General features: G+C 38.5%; 1 protein-coding gene across 2 annotated transcripts; it reads right to left on the bottom strand.

The window, feature by feature from the left end:
• Window positions 1-381: 381 nt before the first annotated feature.
• On the bottom strand, window positions 382-22,318 carry LOC125231048 (inositol-3-phosphate synthase). Of its 2 annotated transcripts, XM_048136392.1 has the most exons (12): window positions 22,016-22,318; window positions 21,438-21,610; window positions 20,941-21,053; window positions 19,275-19,432; window positions 11,995-12,128; window positions 6,371-6,491; window positions 5,471-5,621; window positions 4,692-4,813; window positions 4,128-4,206; window positions 3,597-3,773; window positions 1,956-2,131; window positions 382-1,051 (listed from the first exon to the last, which is right to left on the bottom strand). In XM_048136392.1, the coding sequence occupies exons 1-12, from the start codon at window positions 22,133-22,135 to the stop codon at window positions 950-952; spliced, it is 1,626 nt and encodes a 541-aa protein (XP_047992349.1). In that variant the 5' UTR covers window positions 22,136-22,318; the 3' UTR covers window positions 382-949. The 2 variants fall into 2 exon arrangements, with proteins under 2 accessions (XP_047992349.1, XP_047992348.1); XM_048136391.1 differs by lacking the exon at window positions 4,128-4,206 and having other exon boundaries at window positions 4,613-4,813.
• Window positions 22,319-23,119: the final 801 nt, after the last annotated feature.

The following is a 23,119-nucleotide window of genomic DNA, read 5'->3' as shown; positions in this document are numbered from 1 at the left end:
AGATCTTTTCAATAATTTCAAATTTAAACGAAAGTAAGTACTTAAATAAGAAATTTGCGAGAATTAAATACAAGAAATAAGTTCAAAGTAAATGAAAATAAACGCCTGACAACGTGTATAATTTAGACGAATAACCAGAACCGTCAAATAAATAAATAAATACAACAAGAACAATTGTAATAAACTGTAAAGTTAAGAACAATTATTTAAAATAACTACCGAATTCTAGGACACCGCGAGATTACCTAAGAGACTTTTTCTCAAATTATTCAACTAAGAAAAAGCAGACCTTCAGAATACATATCAGTAAAAGTACATTACATTTAGCCCTACATCGACTATTTCCTGCAGAAAATAAGTACAATATTCTATAGTAATATTATATAGTAATCTGGCAGTTTCAATTCAATCTAGATCTGTTAGAGAAATAGGTGAAAAGACACAAAGCTATATTTGTGCTCTACAGATAACAAAATACTCCGATGGATTAAGTACCTAGTTAGGTTCAAACAATATTTCTTTCTGTCGATCAACCCAATGAATGTATCTCTAAATCTCACTTGACTATAAAGAGTACACAATAGAAAACGCTGTAAATAAAAATGTGTCTACGTGGTCGTCCATAATTGGTCGTACTTTTGCAAATGGGAACCAACCCACAAGAAATCTTCATTGGAAACAATAAAGTTCGATTTTAAACTTTTGATCAGTGGGATGGTTCAGTCACCGGCAATACATCGCACAAAAAGAAGGCCTCATAAATATCTGACACAAACAATGACATCAAAAACATATTGACAGCCATAAGAACGTGTCAGATATTTATGCAGCCATCTTTTCCTACGATGTGTGTGCCAGTTCCTGTATGTAATATCAATTTTTCGTATGAAAGAAATTTTGTTCGAGCCCGTTTGTATACTGGGGTATGAAGTAGATATTTTGATTGCGTTTACTTATCGCCATTCGCGTGAGCGACTTTCAGCTTTTTGGAGGGCGGAGCGCCACCCGCGAACATGCGGCCGCTGCGGAGGTCCGACATCAGGAATGGAACCTGAAATGACAAGTATTTATTATAAGTATAATACAAATTCAGTGCATCGTCCATCGTATATTCTCAGAGACCTTCGTATATGTTAATGTAGGTTTCCTGAATTGAGACTGGCTGAAATAGCATGACACATTCTTCAACAAAGTGTGTATACTATTTTTCTGTTCGATGGAGCCGGGAAGCGGTGACTTCGTTTAGCGCAGTGTAGCGTCTAGGCTTGAAATCTGAAATCCGGCCGGAGAACAGAAATAGTACATTACATCAGAGGCCGGGAAAATGAGGATTTCCGGCCAAGTGGGTATATACTGCTCTAAAGGACAATATTTTATAAAAAAAAAGTTACTTTGCAGGCCTAGGCCTAAAAAATAATATGAAATCCCTTTACAGTCCTCTCGAGTTGTTGCGCCCAAAAAGCGATACTTCCCAGCCCATTTTAAGGAACGTAAAGACTATTTATTTCATTGCATGTTTGAGAAAAAAAACATTTTTCATTACGTCTGTATAGTTAGCATCTGCAACACAGCTGTAATGATAGTGACGGCCAAAATGGCCGAATATACTGGAACACATCCTTATTTTTATGATAATACGGATGACGTCTACATAATAAAACGGCATTCTGTTTAGTACGTCAGTTAGATCGTCCAAAAATACTGAACACATATTTTTCGCTTTTTCTAATTAATGAAAAAATACAAAGATTATAGAGCATCAAAGTTCCGGAGTGAGGGGCCTGTGACGTCACTTCTAAGTAAAAATTGTACCTAGGCGTGACGTCACGCGAAACTTCAACGCACTGTACCGTCGTCATTTTTCGTTTACGAGAAAGTTGTCTAAAATTCTTTGATAATCTAACTGACGGACTAATTAGTTTTTTTTAGTCGTCTCGCCTATAATAATGAATAACCTTATGTTCGAGTTGCAAATGGTGCAGAGGCGGCAAGCCGAGTGCAGCGCGCATGACGTTCTCGAGAGCGGCTCGCTGTTTGAACAGGGCGTTGATGATCGGCGCACCCGCGGGCACCACTGGAGCCTTTAGAAGGTAGGAGAGAGACGATAGCACGCAGTGAAGACCAGTCCATTCTGGGAATAAAACACCATTCTATCATACACTGAAATGACGTATACCAACTAGAGAAAAGTAATGAAGCCTCCAGGGTACAGTCAAGCGCGGATCCAGCTTTGTGCCCCCTATTTGCATGGCCTAGCGGTCTATTTGTATGACCAACCTAAGCTCCGGGTGGGGGTCATGACCCCCATGACCCAACCCCCTGTAGAACCTTTTCACAGTCAACGTCAACAGTGACTTCTATGGCCAATAATGCACGGTGTCAATAGGACAGGGTTCTAGAGTGGCCTGTGATTGGTTGGTTGACCGTACGTAGCAAGGAATGTGCTTGTAAGCTGACCTGAGCATAAGTAAATCAAGCAAAGTTATTAGCTCTTAAAAAGACATCTCTGGCACATTTTTGGTGCCAGGATCGAGTGATACCATTATCAGAAATGCGCCAGGGATGTGTCTACTCTATAGCAGACTTATATTTTATCTCATAAAGTAGACTTCATATTTAGTTAGTAAGAAGATCGAGTATTATAGAGAGTTACTGTCAAAGTAAAATGTGTAATCACAGTGCATAGACTGCCATCTCTCGACACAAGCTTAAAACTTTTAAACCTCAGTTTTGACAATTTGGCCCATGTTCTTAGCTTGATATGTGTTAAAATGTCAAATATTAATATTAGCGCCATCTAGCCGAGATCCCTCAAAGGTGTAACGCCATCTAGGCCACCGTACCTTTTTCCATATGGTTCTGAGGTACGTTTTTTTCCTTAGACTGTAGCTGTCTATAAGGAGTTACATATGCCTTTGGTGTAAGGTTATGAAACTTTACATAAGTGTCAACTTACCATCAGTTCCCTGCCTACACAGAGACAGCCTAGAAAACAGCTCGGTCAACAGAGCCAAGTCTAGGATAAGAGGCACAAGTAATCCTCGCAAGTGTTGTGCACAACAATGGTGTTGGTGGCGTGAAGAAGAATTTCCCAAAGTTCTCGCCACGAGTGGCTCACCATCAGTTAACAGTGACAGACCTTTAGAACTCTTGCTATAGGATGCCGTGACACAGGATCACCGAAGTGTTCTCGCTATGAGATCTTAGATCCTTATACTATAGGGAACCTCCGCCTTACAGAACACCGCAGCAAAATAACACTAGGCCCTACTCATAGTGTTGTGTTCCTGCCGGTGAGTAAGGCTGCCAGAGCTCAACGAGGGTGCAGTGTGCTGGTGACGGAAGGACCTACGGAACTAATTTCTTCCGGCTATTGTCCTTTGAGTCGTCGGCAACCCGATCCCTCCTTAGAAGTTGTACACTCCTTTTTGCAGTGCGTTTTAACACAGCAAAAGCGAGTGTACAAGTTTTTAATGGGTTGGCAACGCGCATGTGACACTCCTTGAGTTGCAGGCGTCCATAGGTTACGGTGGCCGCTTTCCATCAGGCGGACCGTATACTTGTTTGCCACCGACGTAGTATAAAAAAAAACTTACCATCGGTCCCCTGTCTACGCAGAGACAGTCTGGAGAAGAGTTCGGCCAACAGAGCCAAGTCTAGGATAAGTGGCACGGCCAGCAAAGAATCCTCGCAAGTGTTGTGCACCACGATGGTGTTGGTGCCGTGAAGAAGGATTTCTGATGTGTACTCGTCCATCGCGCGCTTTGAGTCGCCTGTAGGAAGATAGTTATGTGAGATTATATAATACTGAAATTTATAAGGCCGTTTTCACATTATCCGATCCGATATCGTATGTCGGAAGGATTTCAATGACAAAAATCCAAGATGGCGCATGTAATGTATGGGATATCGGTCCGACATCCGATATCGGATCGGATAATGTGAAAACGCACTAAGGAATGTACAACAATTATTCCCATATTGTTTTCGGCCTCCTTGGCAAATAATATAATTGTTAAAGGGGTCAAAATATTCATCATCGAACGTCATCGGAATCCTGAAAGTGGTCAGAAGACACTACGTTACTATGCACACCTATTTTAGACCTATAGGTAAAATTTACTTACCGACATACGGCACATATTTGATGACGACCACATCGTCGGGCTTTTCCCCCGGCTTGTACATCATACTGTTGCTCTGGACCATATCGTCGACGACGTTGGACTTGGTGATCTCTTTGGAGCGGAACTGTTTGGGTACCAAGTGGTTGTTATAGGTTACGATAGACACCTGTTTTAGACCTATAGGCAAATTTTACCTACCGACCTTACCACATGGTCGGGCTTCTCCCCCGGCTTGTACATCATACTGTTGATCTCGACCATATCGTCGACTACGTTGGACGTGTAGCTTACGATAGTCACCTATTTTAGACCTATAAGTTAAATTTACTTACCGACATACGGCACATATTTGATGACGACCACATGATCGGGCTTCTCTCCCGGTTTGTACATCATATTGTTGCTCTCGACCATATCATCGGCCACGTTGGCCGTGTAGCTTACGATAGTCACCTATTTTAGACCTATAAGTTAAATTTACTTACCGACATACGGCACATATTTGATGACGACCACATGATCGGGCTTCTCTCCCGGTTTGTACATCATACTGTTGCTCTGGACCATATCGTCGACGACGTTGGACTTGGTGATCTCTTTGGAGCGGAACTGTTTGGGGGCGGAGAGGTTCTTGCCGTCGTTGTTGCCGAGGTGGTTGTAGCTCACAATGGACACGGGTTTTAGACCTGGAAGGTAATCCATACTATTATTATAAATGGGAAAGTGTCAGTGTCTTTTTGTTTGTCCGTCTCTCACGGCAAAACGAATTGAAGTGACTTTTTAAGTGGAGATAGTTGAAAGGATCGAGAGTGACTACTTTTGTCTCTTTCTAACCCCCCACTTCCCTAAAATGGGGGGTGGGTGGCAATTCATATGGAGCTTTCCGCAATTTTCGAATTTATGACACATTTGAAAACTTTAAAGTTACTTTAATATACGTCAAATTACCAACCAAACAACATCATCATCAAACTAAATAATATTGTCGCCCACCGGGATAAGCATAATAAAAAATATTACTAATTCATTTAACCTTTAAAAAACCCTAAAAATCGTTTAGTCATATTGTCATAATTACCTGACATAGAAGAAAAATAGTCATAGTCTGTCAAGCCATTTCCGTCAGTAAAAAAATCGTCATAAAATGTAAGAATGTTCCACAAAAAAAAAATAACTTCGCTCTCTTTTCTAGCGACATTTATTTATTTTATTCATTTATATTATTGACGACACGACATACGTCCTTCATAGGTACGATATAAGTACTTCAAGCGCATTGACAAACGGTGCCTAAGTTCTATAATTAGAGATACCTATTTCTTAAGGTATAGATGTTTACTGACCTGCGGATACTAGGAAGTCGACGAGCACAGACTTGAGCTTGGTCTGTCCGGACTTGAAGTCGTCGCCGGCCACGAAAACGCCATTTTTCTCCGCGCGCTCTATCACGCCTTCCACGAGAGTGTTTTGAGGGGAGCCGTTAATGTAGCAGCACTGGAAATAAAGATATACACCGTGTAACATGAGGAAACCAAATCATTTTAACAGCGTATTCCTCATCATATTAGAAGAGTTAAAAGTCATATAAACTTTTCTGGATTTCGCCTACTTTCAGAGTTATAAGCATTTAAAAAAATAACAGTCACTTATTACTTCTCAGAACAAAACAATGTTTTGATGGCAATGATGCCGTCATCGGAAATAATCTAACTATCCTCGTTGATAGATATCAAAAACTAGTGACTCTTTGCAAAAAAGTATTTTTTTTATTGTAAATTTTTATTTTAAGTGCCAGATTTAGGAATAACAATTACTTTTTATGTAAAAATACCTATAATAAAACAAAAAAAAAAACAAAAAAAAATTTCTTCACGAAATTTGCTTGACGTCATATAACACTTCATCTTTATTTTGCCCTCAGAAATGCGTAGTTAAAATGTTTCGGTGTCCTCATGTTACACCGTATATTATGAAGTTTCTTTGTTGTATATTCCAAAGTATCAGTTATTTTTAGACTTTATACGGAAGAGTATCCTGTGGCCGCAGAACTGATAACATCATACGAATATGTTTCTAACTTTATTAAGTTAAAAAAATATATATTTTATTCAGAGACCATATTTTTAAATCCGCAACGCAGGCTCCGTCAGATGAGCACAAACTTCGTTATTATATATGTTTCTAACTACATGTCATACATTTTTTGTTGCTATATTTGTTGCCTATATACTCGTAAGTCTTACCCCTTCATCAATGGCGGCTAGTGCAAAGATGGTGGACGGTGAGATCTCAGGTTCGTTGTTGCGCAAGGCTTTCTCGACGTTGTCGGATGTATCGTGGACTCCCGTCTTCACCTCACAGAACCTGGGAAAACACGAAAACCACAAGTTTAAGCACATCTTAAGCATCAAAGTTCAAATAAATAATTGTAGTTTGTCTAAGTAGATACTTTTCATTAAAAAATCCAAAAGAGTTGCCAAATAATTAATATTTTGAACGTAAGCAAAATCTTCAAATTAGTTCCTAGAATCAATAAATTATAATACATGTGCGCGAATCCAGGGGGGATCATGGGGGCCATGACCCCCCCCCCCCCCCCCCCCCCCGGAGACTAAGTTGGCCATACAAATAGACCACGTGACCCCCCCCCGGGGCCCCGGGCCTTTACCACGTGACCCGGGGGGGCCCCCCCCACCTGGGCACGAAGCTGGTTCCGCGCTTGTTATAATAATATGTTCAAAATTATTATTTCTTCGTTAAAAGAATTAGAAAATGGAGGCCTACAACGCACTTGTAAGGAAAAGGCATATGTGTATAAATGGCATTCATGTTTTTAATTATAGAATAGAATAAGCTTTATTCGTAAGCAGGGCCGGATTAAGGGTAGAGCGAGTGGAGCGGCCGCTCTAGGCGCCACATGGTAAGGGGGCGCCAAAATCGAGAATGTGGAAAAATGCATACAAAAAAAATATACGTTGCGTGGGCGCGCACATATCACAAAATGGCGAGAGGAGTCGGGAATCCCTGCTGGCGAGTTGTCTTAATAAATCGAGTAAAAATAAAATCGCGCTATTTATTTATTTTTATTTTAAATACGTTACACAGTATGACAGAAAAAACCAAAGCACTGAGTAACTAAAAAACATAAAAGCATAACAAATATATGTTCTCTTTTAGTAACATACGAAAAAATCCGAATCTGCTTTCCTGACTTAGCCACTATAGTGCTCCATTTTGTTAGTTATTTTATGTATTTACATGATATCCACGTTCAGCCACACGTAACTATACTAGGGTGCGACTACGAAAGTTCAACCATTTGTCCCTTTCGTACTCTTTCGTATCTTCATATTACGGCATTACTATGAAAAAAATTTCGCGCTCGCTATGCTCGCGATTTCTTTTACTACGTAGTGTAACCTTACCAAGGGGCGCCGAAACTCAAACTTGCTCTACCCTGATCGAGTGCACAGGCCGGCGCTGTTCGTAAGCACATCAATAAACAATATTTAAGAATGACAGAAGAATAAAGTGCCACGAAGTTTTCAACATCAACCATTATAAGAATATATTTTAGCAGGTGAATTTCACTGGTTTAGAGCAGAAATTAAAGTGTCTCTCACTCTAAAAATGATGTTGACTCTCTCTAAACAAAGGAACCGGCAGGTTATTATTGTTGGTCATTAATTCCATAATGCGTTCAGTTCAGACCACTAGCGCGAGCCACAATTTGCGAAGCGTTCAGCAAATTGGCCGAGCGGCTGCTATTATCTTAATGCTATGTTATTGAGCGGTTTCAACAAAGTCTGTCTGCATGTGCATGTCTTGTGCCCCGAGTAAAAACCTTCGATTATAATGAGTATGAGTGAAATTAACTAAGTTAAATTACTCTTACAGTTAGGTCAGGTGGACCTGACTTTATATCTAATAAACACAAAATTTAAATATTGAAAAAACCCCCGATCGCGACATAGTAGACCGATTTTCATGAAACATGGCTAAGAACACTCCCGATTAACTCAGCTTTCAGACAAAAAAAATTACATCTAAATCGGTTCATCCGTTCGGGAGCTACGATGCCACAGACAGACACACACACAGACAGACAGACAAACAGACAGACAGATAGACAGACAGACAGACAAACACGTCAAACTTATAACACCCTGTCGTTTTTGCGTCGGGGGTTAAAAATGAGTATGAGTGAAATGAACTAAGTTAAATTATTCGTACAGGTGGAAATGACTTTACATCTAAAAAAAAGTGATAAAAATTTAAAATCAAAACATGTAGTATCCGAGTTTGAATTGGTCCAGTAAATGTAGGGGCACCAGTGGGCCGTTTCTCGAAAGGTACAAGCCTTGTATTATAAGTGTGTTTCCATGACAACCCATACGATTTGACAGTTCGCGCACTTGTAATACAAGGCTTGTATCTTTCGAAAAACGGGCCCCAAGCACAACATCTTGTTTATTAAACTAAATAGTACATTACGATACAAGTGCTCACGAGACAAAATTATAACACGTGTCGTTTATCGCCACTCGTTTCGAATTTCCTTTTTAACCCCCGACGCAAAAACGAAGGGGTGTTATAAGTTTGACGTGTCTGTCTGTCTGTCTGTCTGTCTGTCTGTCTGTCTGTTTGTCTGTCTGTGTGTGTGTCTGTCTGTGGCATCGTAGCTCCCGAACGGATGAACCGATTTAGATTTAGTTTTTTTTGTCTGAAAGCTAAGTTAGTCGGGAGTGTTCTTAGTCATATTTCATGAAAATCGGTCCACTATGTCGCAGTCGGGGGTTTTTTCAAAATTTTAATTTTGTGGTTAGGTTATCGCACGTGTATCGTACGACGTTTTTCAGTACAGATGGCCATCCGAAGTTTCGACCTGAATTATAATAAACCACTTCTCGCACTAGTGAATAAAAAACCCCATGTGTACTGAAAACGCGTTTACTGTCCCGCTCTGAATTATAAACCTTACGATTTTTAACCCCCGACGCAAAAACGACGGGTGTTATAAGTTTAACGTGTCTGTCTGTCTGTTTGTCTGTCTGTCTGTCTGTCTATGTGTGTGTCAGTCTGTGGCATCGTAGCTCCCGAACGGATGAACCGATTTAATTTTTTTTATATTCTGAATCCATATGTGGACCACTACACAAAATCATACACCACCATTACAACTAACCTACTTAAATTTTCTCAAAAACGTTCACATTAGTCATACATTCAGATAATCTACCATCACTGTTTGCACCAAAGAGGATCGAGTATTAAACAGAGTTACTGTCAAAGTAAAATGTGTAATCACAGTGCATAGACTGCCATCTCTCGACACAGGCTTAAAACTTTTGAACCTCAGTTTTGACAATTTGGCCCATATTCTTAGCTTGATATGTTTTAAAATGTCAAATATTAATATTAGCGCCATCTAGCCGAGCGTACCCCAAATGTGTATCGCCATCTAGCTCACCGTACCTTTTTCTGTGTGGTTTTGGGGTACGTTTTTTTCTTAGACTTTATCTGTCTATACGAAGTTATATAGGTCTTTGGTTTGCACTAAGATGATGCATCACCCGATAAGCTATAACAAATTCTCATAATTCCCTTACTATCCAACGGAAAAATTAGATCAAACCTTTCAAAAATATACTTTATTAAAATTACATACAGTCGGTTCGCAATAGGCAGCCATCGTTATCAAAAATCTAAGAACTTTAACGGTCCGCTTCATCAATGCATGGTGAACGCGTTTTTCACAAAACGCTATACTTTTTTAAAATGTCAAAATTTAAATAATAAATCGTATTCACTTACGCTCTTCCTTTTCCGAGACAATTTACGCATCACGTCTAACCTTTGTAAATGTAGCTCAGAGTAAAATATACCTCATAAAAATGTAATAAGAGTTTAATATTTAAATCGACACGAGTATAGGTAGTCTGGTTTTTTCTTGGGAGGTGAACGCCCGAATAGGCTATTATTGCTTTTCGCACGTGCAATGTGTCATTGATACCTACGGAATACGGTCACAGCGGTTTTTTGGCATTGCATTTATTTTTACAGTTTTAAATTTATTTCATACATTGTGGACTATGTATGTATCCCTATTTTGTCGTTTTACCGTAGAAAAGATTCCTTTGTGTAATAAAACTTAATCGTTCATTTATGCAATTGTTATAAATGGCCCTGAGAAAATGATCTTCTGATACTCGTAAATATAATTTATTAATTATACCTGTTTAGTAATAAGGCATGTTTTTACCTGCATAATTTAATGCAATTGTTGATAGGTAATAGCTCTAACCGATAGAAATAAAAACTATCATTTAATAAATATATTTTTTTTTTTTTTGCGATAAGTCCGTCTGTTGTTTATAATTTCTGAGGTTGTGACATAAAGAGTTTTTTTTTGTATACACGGTGCTCGTGAGCATTCCGAGAGATTTTAACCACGTATTTCTGAGTATAAAAGAAAGAAAAAAATTAAATACATATGTGGAAATTTTGGCAAAAAAAATTTTTTTTATTTTTTTTTTACTATTTTTGAATGTATTTTCATTTTAAAAGTAAATGTGATTCATAAACCTCGCACTTAACATGAGATTTAACTTTTTTTTTAATGTAAAAAAAAATGTTTTTTGAAAAATTTCCTCATCTGTATTCAATTTTTTTTCTTTCTTAAAATCCTCAGAAATACGTGGTTAAAATTTCTCGCAATGCTCACGAGCACCGTGTATGTATCGATCGTAACATTTAACTAATACACGAAAAAAATGTCATGGCATCCTTATAGCAAAACGAATGATTTCCAAATTTTCCAATAAATTACGTAATTTTGCGCGATATGCAAGAACTACTCGATTTATTACTTAGTAACGCAAACAGCCAGGCAATTTCAAAGAATCTAGCCTGACATAAACACGCCACTTTTTTCGCGCAGTTCTAAAACATCTTTAGTATATTAATGTGAACTACGTTAGAGTCTTTATGGTATGAACTGTAACGAGTATGGCGTGATATAAGACGTCGATACTACGTCATATCAGGAGCTATAGGTATGTAAGTAGGTATGCTTATTCCACAGACTTGTTTCTTTGCCAAATATGATAATGTCTTTAAGGGAATAGTGATTATCTTCCAGCGTTGGTGTTACGTAATTCAGGATAAATATGCCAATGAAAGAAATTTAGCAAAAAGCTTCTAAAATAGGCTTTTTGCGTAATAATCATATTTATTTGCTAGATACCAGACCCTTTAGCACAACTTGCCTTGTCGCGCGCGAGTTCATACATCAAGCGCGACTTCAAGTATGGACTCGCGCGTGACAAGGTAAGTTATGCTAGAGGGTCAGGTTTTACAAGTTTAACCAAAATGAGAACCAAGTAACCATTTTAGATCCCGTCACGATATTTAATTGAACTGAAAAATAACTGGTTAATTTGAAACGTTATTAAGGTACTGGTCCCACCGCAAGCTAGTAAGCTATGACCTATCGGCTATAAAAACGAACAAAACAATGCAGAACTAAACAATCTAAGAAGTAAAATCGTCCAAAGTGAACTATGATTTAGACGTACAAGCATCAGCTGCCTGTCCAAAACGAAGTAATAAAAAAATAAAAAGATAAGCACTTCCGTGCAAATAAAAGAGACACGGCAATTTTGATAGCTCACCGCTGGGCGAGTAACTATAAACATCGCCGTGTCTCTTTTATTTACACGGGAGTGATTATCTTACCTCATCTCTCAATGATAGCGGTCCTTGAATTCCTTCATGTTGGCGCAGATTTTGTAGTTGCCCGTGTTTTCTCCTTCGCCTCCGCTTACTAAACTCATATTAAAAGTTCGATTGGTAGAAGTTGACTCACCGTTCAGTGTTGGCGGTCCATAGCACAATGACTTTTTCTAACTTCTGGCGGTCCTTGAAGTCCTTGATGTCCGCTCGGATTTGGAGGTACTGCTCGTATTTCGTGCCCCGGATGAGGTTGGTCGCGCGGTCCGCCTGGGCAAAGAAAACTTTAGTCTGCCAAGTGTTTTATGAAGCCTAGGCTTAAAAAGTGGAGATTCGGTTTATTAAATAGGTAGATAATGATGAATATACATAAATGAGCAACTCCCGTTAAGTTTGTACATTTGGATCACGTCTCCGATTTTGATAAAAATTGGTAGGCTGATGGAGTCCATGATGCTGAGCAAGATCCACTAGGTTTCCCAAAATGTCCTAGGTTGATTGTATGAAACCTTCCTTTTTTGTTACCAGATTTACATACATTTTCGGTAACAAAAAAGGAAAGTTTCATACAATCTACCTAGGACATTTTGGGAAACTTAGTGGATCTTGCTCAGCATCATGGACTATTATCGTTTATCGCGCGACCATGCTATCGGTGCTGCTTAGCACAACTCGACTCATCCTAGGCTCGTATCTACAACCTTCCTCATTCCTTAACTTCATTTGCAGCTGTAGTTCAAATAAATACTCAATGAAGTCTTGACTCACGTTACTTTTACGTGGATTTACCCAGACCCATATGCTGAAAAGATTTGTTATAGCTATGGAAATCCAGAATCCTTTAGTTCAAGTACCAGAACTGTAGTTTTTCTACTTCTAAATGTCCTAAATGCTATTATTTCACATAGTAGAAGACAAGACAAAAGCTTTTTTTAAACCACGTCGGTGGCAAACGGGTATATGGCCCGCCTGGTGGGAAGCGGTCACCGCAACCTATGGACTCCTGCAACTCAAGGGGTGTCACATGCGCTTGCCGACCCATTAGAAACTTGTACACTGCTTTTTTGAAGAACCCCATACTGTAGTTCATCGGGAAGAGCTCATTCCACAGCCGGAGCGTTCGCTAGTCTAAACAAGCAAAAACCGGCCAAGAGCGTGTCGGGCCACGCTCAGTGTAGGGTTTCGTAGTTTTCCGTGTTTTTCTCAAAAACTACTGAACCTATCAAGTTCAAAACAATTTTCCTAGAAAGTCTTTATAAAGTTCTACTTTTGTGATTTTATTCATATTTTTAAAACATATGGTTCAAAAGTTAGAGAGTTCGACATTAACGGTTTTTCGTGAGTTGTAACGTGTTTCAATAACAAAAACGTACATTTTAATTCGACTAACATTCAGTATACAAACGTTTATTGGGGAATCCCCGACGCGGCGTGCAGCGTGGAGAGGCGGTGGTGTTGCCAACAGTAAATGGTGATAACTACCAACTAGGGATCATCCACATATTACGTCACACCAAATTTCAGGTTTTTGGACCCCTCCCCCCCCTATGTCACGCTTTTTTGTATCCCTTTAACAGGGCTTGTCACATTTAGTATGACCCCCCCCCCCCTTACACTGTGACGTAATATATGGATGACGCCCTACAGATTTCGTAAATGTTACTTTTATAAGACCAGAAATCAAAGTTATTTGATTAAATTCGTTTAATAGTTAACATTTAGTCTAAAAAACCGCATAAAAGTGTTAACTACTTTGAAAATTTTGAGATTTTGTACTTTAGAAAAAAAACATACTCCAGAAAAAAAACTTTTTTTTCACGGTTTTTTTCAAGCCAGAAAAAAAACCGTTTTTTTGCAACCCTAGATTGGAATAAAAAAAAATCAGTCCCCACTTTACATGTAGGGGGGGGGGGGGTACCCTAACAAAACATTTTTTTCCACTTTTTATTTTACCACTTTGTCGGCGTGATTGATATACATATTGGTACCAAATTTCAACTTTCTAGTGCTAACGGTCACTGAGATTATCCGCGGACGGACGGACGGACGGACGGACGGACGGACAGACATGGCGAAACTATAAGGGTTACTAGTTGACTACGTAACCCTAAAAAAAATTGCAACTTGGGAAATCTCCATTGCCATTTGATATGTATATCATCAATAAAGCAGGAAACGTCAGTAACAGTAACCAGACGCCGGCCGAAACCCGACCCCTGTTTTATAAACTGACAAGTGCGGAAGATTCGAGATCGCATTCATTGCAAGTGTTGAATGTAGCTGAATTTGTAAACTTTATTAGTCGATCGTTCACGTCAGGTCACGTGGTGGCGGCGTCTAAATATTGCTTTTGCATAGCCATGTATCAAAGACATATGTAACTCCGTATAGACAGATAGTCTAAGAAAAAAAACGTACCTTAAAACCATACAGAAAAAGGTACGGTGATTTGGCCTAGATGGCGATACACTTTTGGGGGACGCTCGGCTTTTAATACCTACTTATCAAGCTAAGAATATGGGCCAAATTGTCAAAATTGAGGTTTAAAAGTTTTAAGTGTGTGTCTTGACGTGGGATTGAGATGGCAGTCTATGCACAGTGATTACACATTTTACTTTGACGAACTCTCTATAAAACTCGATCCTCTTTGCTTTTGGATAGCCATGAATGAAATCCATTGGGTTAGGGGCCACAGGGGTTAGTAGGCATTGTTTTAAAATTGGCCCAAACTTGGCCGCTAACTTAGGCTTGCGCTGCGTCCTGCAGCCGAGCTCCTGAGACCATGGTCCTTATTAGCCCTTAAGTCCTCTGAAACTGGGAGCACTTTTAAGAAGAATCTATAGAGAAGAATAGATCGCCTCATTTACTAGAAGGAACTTAAGGAAACTTGCGGACCCTTCGTTCAAACCAAGGATGATTTATACAGAATTGTCAATCTTCATACTCAGAATCGTACCTCAAAGTTTTTAGCGCCACCTATTAAATACTATCATAATACTCTGATGATGCCTACAATTTTTATTTTTTATTTGCGTTGACGTGATATTAAAATAAAGAAATATGTGATTTTGTTCTTATAAAAAATAAAAACACGCAAAAATATTTGGGGAAAATATGATTATTGCCACTTCCAGGCTGCGAAACAGCGCCATCTAGTTTTATCACTAAAAGGCCCATACTTTTCAGGGGTACACTTTTTTATATGGGCTTTGTCAGTACCGGTATAATTATCGTCCTTGATTCAAACCATACTTAATTTAGGAAAGAAGGTCTACCGTTTTTCAATACAAAATACCTACAAAAGTAAAGTTATAGAGAATCATGCTGTGTAAAGGTTCAAAGTTGATTCTCTAGGTATTTTTTATACATAATAAACAACAACGTAAATTAGGGTAGTCACTAATAGTATTACAGACTACGCTCTAATCAAATTAAAGGAGAGGATCAAATAACAATTTACCTATATTTACTAAAGTTTGTTTATCACAATAATCATTAAACAAAATAACTGTTGGTTTAAACGTGCTGCACTTCCACAATAGGACAATGGTTAATAAAATGTATGATTACGAGGGGTGATCCAAAAGTAATGATAATCAGTATGAAAGACACATAAAATGTTTAATAAAATAATTTATTTTTCTACGTAATCTCCTTCCAAGTCTACACACTTGGACCATCGTTTCTCCAGACTACGAATTCCTTTAAAAAAAAAATCTTTTTCTTGACCCTCCAAAAATGCCTCCACAGCGGCCATTACCTCGCCATCATTCAAAAATTTGTTGCCTCTAAGATCTTCCTTCAGCCGTGGAAAGAGATAAAAGTCGCTGGGGGCTAGGTCTGGCGAATATGGGGGTGTTCCAGCAATTCGAACCCTGAATCACGGATGGCAGCCATCGCAACACCGGCCTTGTGGGGCGGTGCGTTGTCCTGGTGAAACAGGATGCCAGCTCGAAGTTTACCCCGCCGCTTTTCTTTGATTGCCTCTCTCAATCTGCGTATTTGGTCAGCGTAGTAGGAGCCCGTAATAGTGGTTCCCTTTTCCAGGTATTCGATCATTATGACTCCCTCAGCATCCCAAAACACTGAAGCCATGACCTTACCAGCGGAGCTTGCTACCTTGAATTTCTTCGGTGTAGGGGACGACGCTCGCTTCCAGGTCATGGATTGCTGTTTGGTCTCAGGATCGAAATGATGGATCCAAGACTCGTCCATGGTTACAAACCGACGCAAAAATGTTTCGGGATCAGTTTGAAATTTTTCAAGATTAGACTTCGAAATCTCACAACGTATTTTCTTTTGTTCAGCCGTTAACATTCTAGGCACCCAACGAGCGGAGACTTTTTTCATATGTAATTCATCAGTTAAGATTCTTTGAATGCTGCCATACGAGATGCCTGTGAGCTCAACTAGATGCCTGATAGTCATCCTTCTATCTGTTAAAACGAGATCATTAATTTTTTTACGTTTTCTCCAGTAAGGGCGACAGATGGACGGCCTTCGCGGTGTTCATCTTGAGTGGATGTTCTTCCCAAGTTAAACTCCTTTGACCAGCGTGCCACTGTAGAATACGGCGGAGCGGACTCCCCCAGTGTTCCCACTAATTCAGCGTATATATCTTTAGTACACATTTTTTTCAAACAGAAGTATTTAATAACCGCTCTCACCTCAGTTTTCTCCATTTTTGCGATATTGTTCCGACTGCTCGTGAAAAAACAAATGCAACTCTCTGACAGATACATATTTTTTTTTTTTTTTTTTTTTTTTTTTTATTTACTAAGGAGTCTTTGTGGACAGTAACGGCATACCTATTTATTTTAATCCGATGCAAAAAGTATTCAGTTATCATTACTTTTGGATCACCCCTCGTATACCATCGAGGACATACCCAATAGAGTGGTAATATGGGGCTGTCCGTCTGCGCAACGGATATGTGATTTGTCACTTATAAATGTTAGCGCACGCTCTCACTAAAACAGTACAAAACCAGTATTGGATCCGTGCGTACGTCTCTGCGAATTACGAAATAAATTATAGTTTGTTTTACTATTATTATAATGGCGTGCTGTTCTATTCAGTTTCGTAGAAAAAACAGCAAAACATCTGACTTTAAAACATAAGGAATAACTTTTCATCGGTAAGTTACGATTTTAAATTATAAACTACTTTATATTAAATTTTGTCCGGAGGCCAAGTTAAACTGGACAACAAAAGTGAAAGGTGATGACGCAGGCTAGACGTATGTCGTTATCTCTTGCTTCCACGTAACTCAATTCACATCACACCATCTCTTTCCAGTCTGCACTAGTGTTGTACATGCTTAATTTATAGCATCAAGTGGTGTATCGATATTTAAGTAATGAGTAAGGAATATTATTGTGTGTACCTCCTACATAATGAACACACTCTATTTAAATAAAGAAACGAGAAAGTTATCTTGCACTAATGTTTGCATTAATGGTTTATGTCGAATATTTGTATATTATCGATTATGTTAAGCTTTATTACTTATTTATTTATTTATTTATTTAATCTTTATTGTACACAAAGAAAGAAAAACTTATAGTACAATACAAAAGGCGGACTTAATGCCAGACAGCATTCTCTACCAGACCTACCAGTCAACCTTTAGGCAAAGTAGAAGCATTATATTAATGTATTAGGTACCTAATTCTTAGGTGTAATTAGATATGTTTTGGGTATATTTAGGTGACAGGATTTCGTAAAATCTCTATCTGATATATGTATTAATTTAAATATTACGTTCAAGTAATTTGTAAAATAATAAATTGCTATTTAAATCGAAATAAAAAACACAACTTGAGAAACTCGAAGATACATAATTATGGATTGGAAAATTTCATAACTTTTACTTAAAATAATTATAATCTGATTATTATACCATTTTTACTTCCAAGAAAATATAGTTTTCCCTTTTTGTATACGTACCGTGTTTTATACTAATAATAATATATAGTAGTATGTAATAGATTTCTGCTCCACCGTGTGTGTATGCAATGTTACGGACTTTTGGGGCTTGCACACACGGTGGTGCATAAAGCGCGTAAGGGGTTAAAATACAATACAATACAATACAATACAATACTCTTTATTGCACACCTTGATAAAATACAACAATACAAATAAGGAAGAAACACGAACAAAGGTAAACAACAGGCGGTCTTATCGCTAAAGAGCGATTTATAAAATATCCTTATCGATAAACCTTACTTACGCACTACCTCATCCCTAGCACCTATTACTTGACCTTGTATCAGCCAATGGGAGCGCAGTGAGAGGGGATATGAGTAGCCGCGAGTTGGCGGAATCGTTCTCGAACAAATTAAATAACATTTCTGCTCTATTAGGGTATGTACTCGATGGATTATACATATCGCCGCCGATTGCAAATTATAACAGACCATAGAATGTTTCGCTCAGAACATGTCATTGGAAATCGTTTAAGAACTCGAAAATAGTACAAATTCGAAAGAAAAGAAGCGCTGGTATAGCCTAGCGGTAAGTTCCGGAGCTCGCGGGTTCGAACCCCGGCTAGCACCAGTGAGTTTTTCGGAACTTATGTGAGAAATGTCATTTGATATTTGCGAATCGCTTGGATCGGTGAAGGAAAACATCGTGAGGAAACCGGACTAATTCCAATAAGGTCTAGTTACCCTTCGGGTTGGAAGGTCAGATGGCAGTCGGTTTCGTAAAACTAGTGCCTACGCCAAATCTTGGGATTAGTTGTCAAAGCGGACCCCAGGCTCCCATGAGCCGTGGCAAATGCCGGGATAACGCAAGGAGGGTGATGATGAAAGAAAAGGCGATAAAATCAAACGAAAGGAGTGTTTTAAATAGCTACAAGTTGCGAATTAACTCTTCGCACGTGTATCATACGACGTTTTTCAGAACATATGGCCCGAAGTTTCAACCTGAAAAGGAATGCATTACTTTGCGAACTAGTGCGGGAAAAAGTCACCATACGTACTGAAATTAGTACATTATGATAAAAGTGCGGAAGAGGAAAAACAAAAGGAGTGGCGATAAATTAAACACGACCGAAAGGGAGTGTTTTAAATCGACACGAGTTACGAATTTTCTCTTCGCACGTGTATCATAAGACGTTTTACAGTAGGTACCTACATATGGCCCCTTGAAGTTTCGACATGACTAGTAGGTAATGTAGATGGAAATGACGGCTAATAGAGAGGAATGGAGGAAGATGATCTGCTGCGCTGACCCCAAATAATGGGAAAATGGCAAAGGAATGATGAAGTAATGTAGGTACTACTTTGCGAACTAGTGCGGAAAAAAAGCACCATATATGTACTTGAAAACAATATTAACTAAACTGATAAGTGATCTTGATTGTAAGTAAATTGTGTGTTTTGAGTAAAGGAGTGATCTGTCATTTACCTGGTTGGCCGCAATAAAGTCCGGATCGTAGATCGCGGGCCGCGGTTTCATGCCAGCCATCTCCTTCCTCAGCTTCTGCTGCAGATCGTAGTCTATGACCTTGGCCCGCACCATGGACTCGGCCAAGTTTAGGGGGCTGATGTCCCAACCGTCGATCGCTATGCAAAAAGGGGACATTTAGGGTCGCCCTAAACCTATCGACGAGGAATTGGCTTTGGTCGACCAAAATTCGGTCGTTAGTGTGATCATGCGTACGCAGGAGCTCGGCTACAGGACGCAGCAATATTATGCTATTTAGGCTGCTATAATTTTATTTTTTTAAATATTATGTTGTATTGTAAATATGTATTATAGTTATATAGCATGTAGTTTAGGCATAAGAACAATTTTTGCATGCTTTTTAATAGCTAAGTGTGCGACTCAATTTTATGTTATGCTAGAAGACCCTAAATGTACCACACTTAAAACAAATAAATATATTTCATTTCATTTCAGCTATAGCATAAGTTAGCGGCCAAGTTTGGGCCAATTTTAGAACAATGCCTACTAACCCCTGTGGCCCTAACCCCATGGATTTCATACATGCTATAAGGATCGAGTATTATAGAGTTACTGTCAAAGTAAGGTGTTTTATCACAGTGTATAGACTGATGCTATCTCTCGAAACAGGCTAAAACTTTTGAACCTCAGTTTTGACAATTTGGCCCATATTGACTTGATATGTGTTAAAATGTCAAATATTAATATTAGCGCTATCTAGCTGAGCGTTCCCCAAAAGTGTAACGCCATCTAGGTCACCGTACCTTTTTTCTCTATGGCTTTGAGGCACGTTTGTTTCTTAGACTTTATCCGTCTACACGGAGTTACATATGTCTTTGTGCGTACGGATGCGTTCAGCTGTCCGACGCGTAAGAATCTTCATACTGACGAGCGATTTTTGGTCAACTAGAGCCGATTCCGTGTCGATATGGTTTGGGGAAGTCCTTAGACTAGAATATTTCTAGATCTTAGTGGTGAAAGGTACGAAAAAACATTGTGGGAAAGCATTATTCATAAATATTTTATGGAGTTTAGGAGTAACTTAGTTGGAACTAGTAACACAGATTGAAACACTTTCAATATTTTTAAAGTCAAACATCATTACGAAAATTAATGACAAGGAAATTGCTAACAGGAAATAACAAGTACTCTAAAATTGATTATAACTAATGGACTGAACCGAGATACTTTTGGTATTCCTAGAACTAGTTTAGGTACCTGCAAAAATACTATTTTACAGTAATTAAAATCATAAAAATATTTTTATTAATACCAATCATTTCCAACCTTCACATAATGTAGATAGTGCCAGTTTTCCGTCTAGGGCAACAAAACTTGAGGCCTAGAAGCCAAGGCAACCTAGTCATGAGGATTGGGACCTGTTCACCTGTTAGCTTAAGGCCCTGTTAATGCAAGTTTTGTTTCAAATGTCTAGTGGCCCCAGTCCCTGAATTTATAGTATACTAGCTTTTGCCCGCGGCTTCGCTCGCGTTGGAAGGAGACAAAAAGTAGCCTTTGTCACTCTCCATCCCTTCAACTATCTCCACTTAAAAAATCATGTCATTCCGTCGCTCCGTTTTAACCATAACCAGATTTCAATCTGTATGCAAATATGTTAAAAACTCACCTAAGTCATCTGGGTGCACCATGGGTAACAAGTGAGACATCGGCACATACACATCATGGCCCTTCTCGTCCAAGCCCAGTCTGACTGTGGATGCCTGGGTAATTGAGCCCAACCTTAAAAAATTTATAAAATTAAATATATTATTGAATTAACAGTCCTGATTCTACAAAATACTGCTGTATGTGTGCTGATTTCAATAATTGCAAGGTAGAAATAATTTTCAAAATTTCATAATTTTTGTATGGAAATTAAAACTTTCCTTTGGATAAATTTAATTTTCTATATTCCTTGTGAATATGAAATTTTAAATTTTTTGAGAGCTAACAATTTACCAATAAGTATAAACACATCAGAAAAGAAAATAACACCAAGTAGCAACAGGTGAAGTTATGTCTTCCAGACAACCTTTGGCCAGTGGGAAACATAATGTAGACACTTAGTTATACAGTTTTATCTAGACTACTCTAACTCTTATTATATTTGCAACAAAGCCTTACCAATTAGACTGCATAGTTCCATTCTTCGTGTTCCAAGACAGCTGATGTCTATTGGCCAACACGGCTGCGGTGAATGTAGATCCGTTGTTGCCGCCCCATCCCACCAGCATGATGCCCAGTTTGCCCACCTTCCGGCCGGTACGGAGACATAGTGATGTTTTAAACGGTTTTGCCTGTCAAAAATACACAAAAATGTTTATGATTATTGCACAGGCAGCTTAGGGCTAACCATAACATATGGGTCATTGATTTGCTATGTTTCTTAATATATCACTTAACTACACACTACAATATATTCTGAAGGCTTAATCTTACCCCGTGAGTGTCGGCCAACTTGTTGACTGAGAAATATAATATATAGGGAGACTAGGTCAACCACAAAAATTTGATTATGCACGGAACTAATTTACTAAGTACATTACTATAACTCGTGCACGTGCGTTGTGCATTACCGGTCATAAATACAGACTAACCACGCATTCCACGGCCAAGGACATACATCTATTATCACCGCACTAGGAAAATATCCCGATCAATACCCACCGGCTGAACCGGCGAAACCAGGAAAACACACTTACCACTAAATCGTCGCCGGTCTTCGTCACCAGAGTTTCTTCGTAATCATAATCGGCAAAAATATAATCATCCGTATATTTTACATTTGGACTGGAAACCAACAAATTTGAAGATCTTTCCATTTCGACTAGAAAACGTTTAGTGTTATTATTTCAATAAATAATAATCTAGTATATTTCCAAATCCGAGATCCTGGAGTACACGTTAATGCGACCTGTTTTTCGACTCGTAAGCACAAATGTATTTGAAATCGTATTTAAAACAGAAAATCGCTGAGCTAACCGTCCACCTGTGTCGATGAACGAATTGAAACTAACCACAGACAAGCAAGATAAGCGGTACAAAATATGACAATTGACACCTGTCAGATGAGGCAAGTGAACGAATGGCAAATGGCAGGTATCTTGTCTATGGTAATAATCGATAGATTTTTTTTGCGATTTTTGAATACCGATACCCGAACGATACCCCGATACCGATTTAGAGACATTAGAGACACTATAGACATCTATGTGACATTTTTAAAAAATAATTATGTAAATGTCAGTCAACCGTTATTCATCAATTAGCGCTAAAACTTTACTATTACTTTAATTTGCATGTGCTGCTATTCATTATAAACTGTATTCAGAGACAAGTCCAATGATCTTGTAAATGGTTATTTTCATTATTTTACTTACTTCAAACACAACAGAAAAAGAAAAGACGCAAGACTTCCTTATAAAGAACGACGACTCTCGAACGCAGGAATTACAAAAAGTTTATGTGCTATACATTGTAGTTAGTACAAGTAAAATGCCCTATTCGTGTAATTACCATTACTTGTATGTGTGTAGTTTACTTTGTTGTGTGCTTCCTTTTTCTCCATGTCGATGTGTGGGGTATCTTAATACATTGTATCGCTACGTACCTAGGAACCCGCTAGTTTTTGATGTAAAGTATGTTACAAAAGGAGAATATATTACATGTTTCGTTGAATTAGAATTAATTTTGACTTAAACGTGAACTTTAAAACTACTATTTAACATAAAATAATTATATTTAAAAAAATTCTTGCGTCCTCATAGCAGGCAGGTAGGAATGTTGTATGCACAAAGTGCATCATC

Source organism: Leguminivora glycinivorella, chromosome 11 (assembly GCF_023078275.1).
Source record: "Leguminivora glycinivorella isolate SPB_JAAS2020 chromosome 11, LegGlyc_1.1, whole genome shotgun sequence".
Classification (NCBI taxonomy): domain Eukaryota; kingdom Metazoa; phylum Arthropoda; class Insecta; order Lepidoptera; family Tortricidae; genus Leguminivora; species Leguminivora glycinivorella.
Note: the sequence above shows the minus strand (reverse complement) of the source record. Positions and strands in the feature narration are given on the sequence as shown.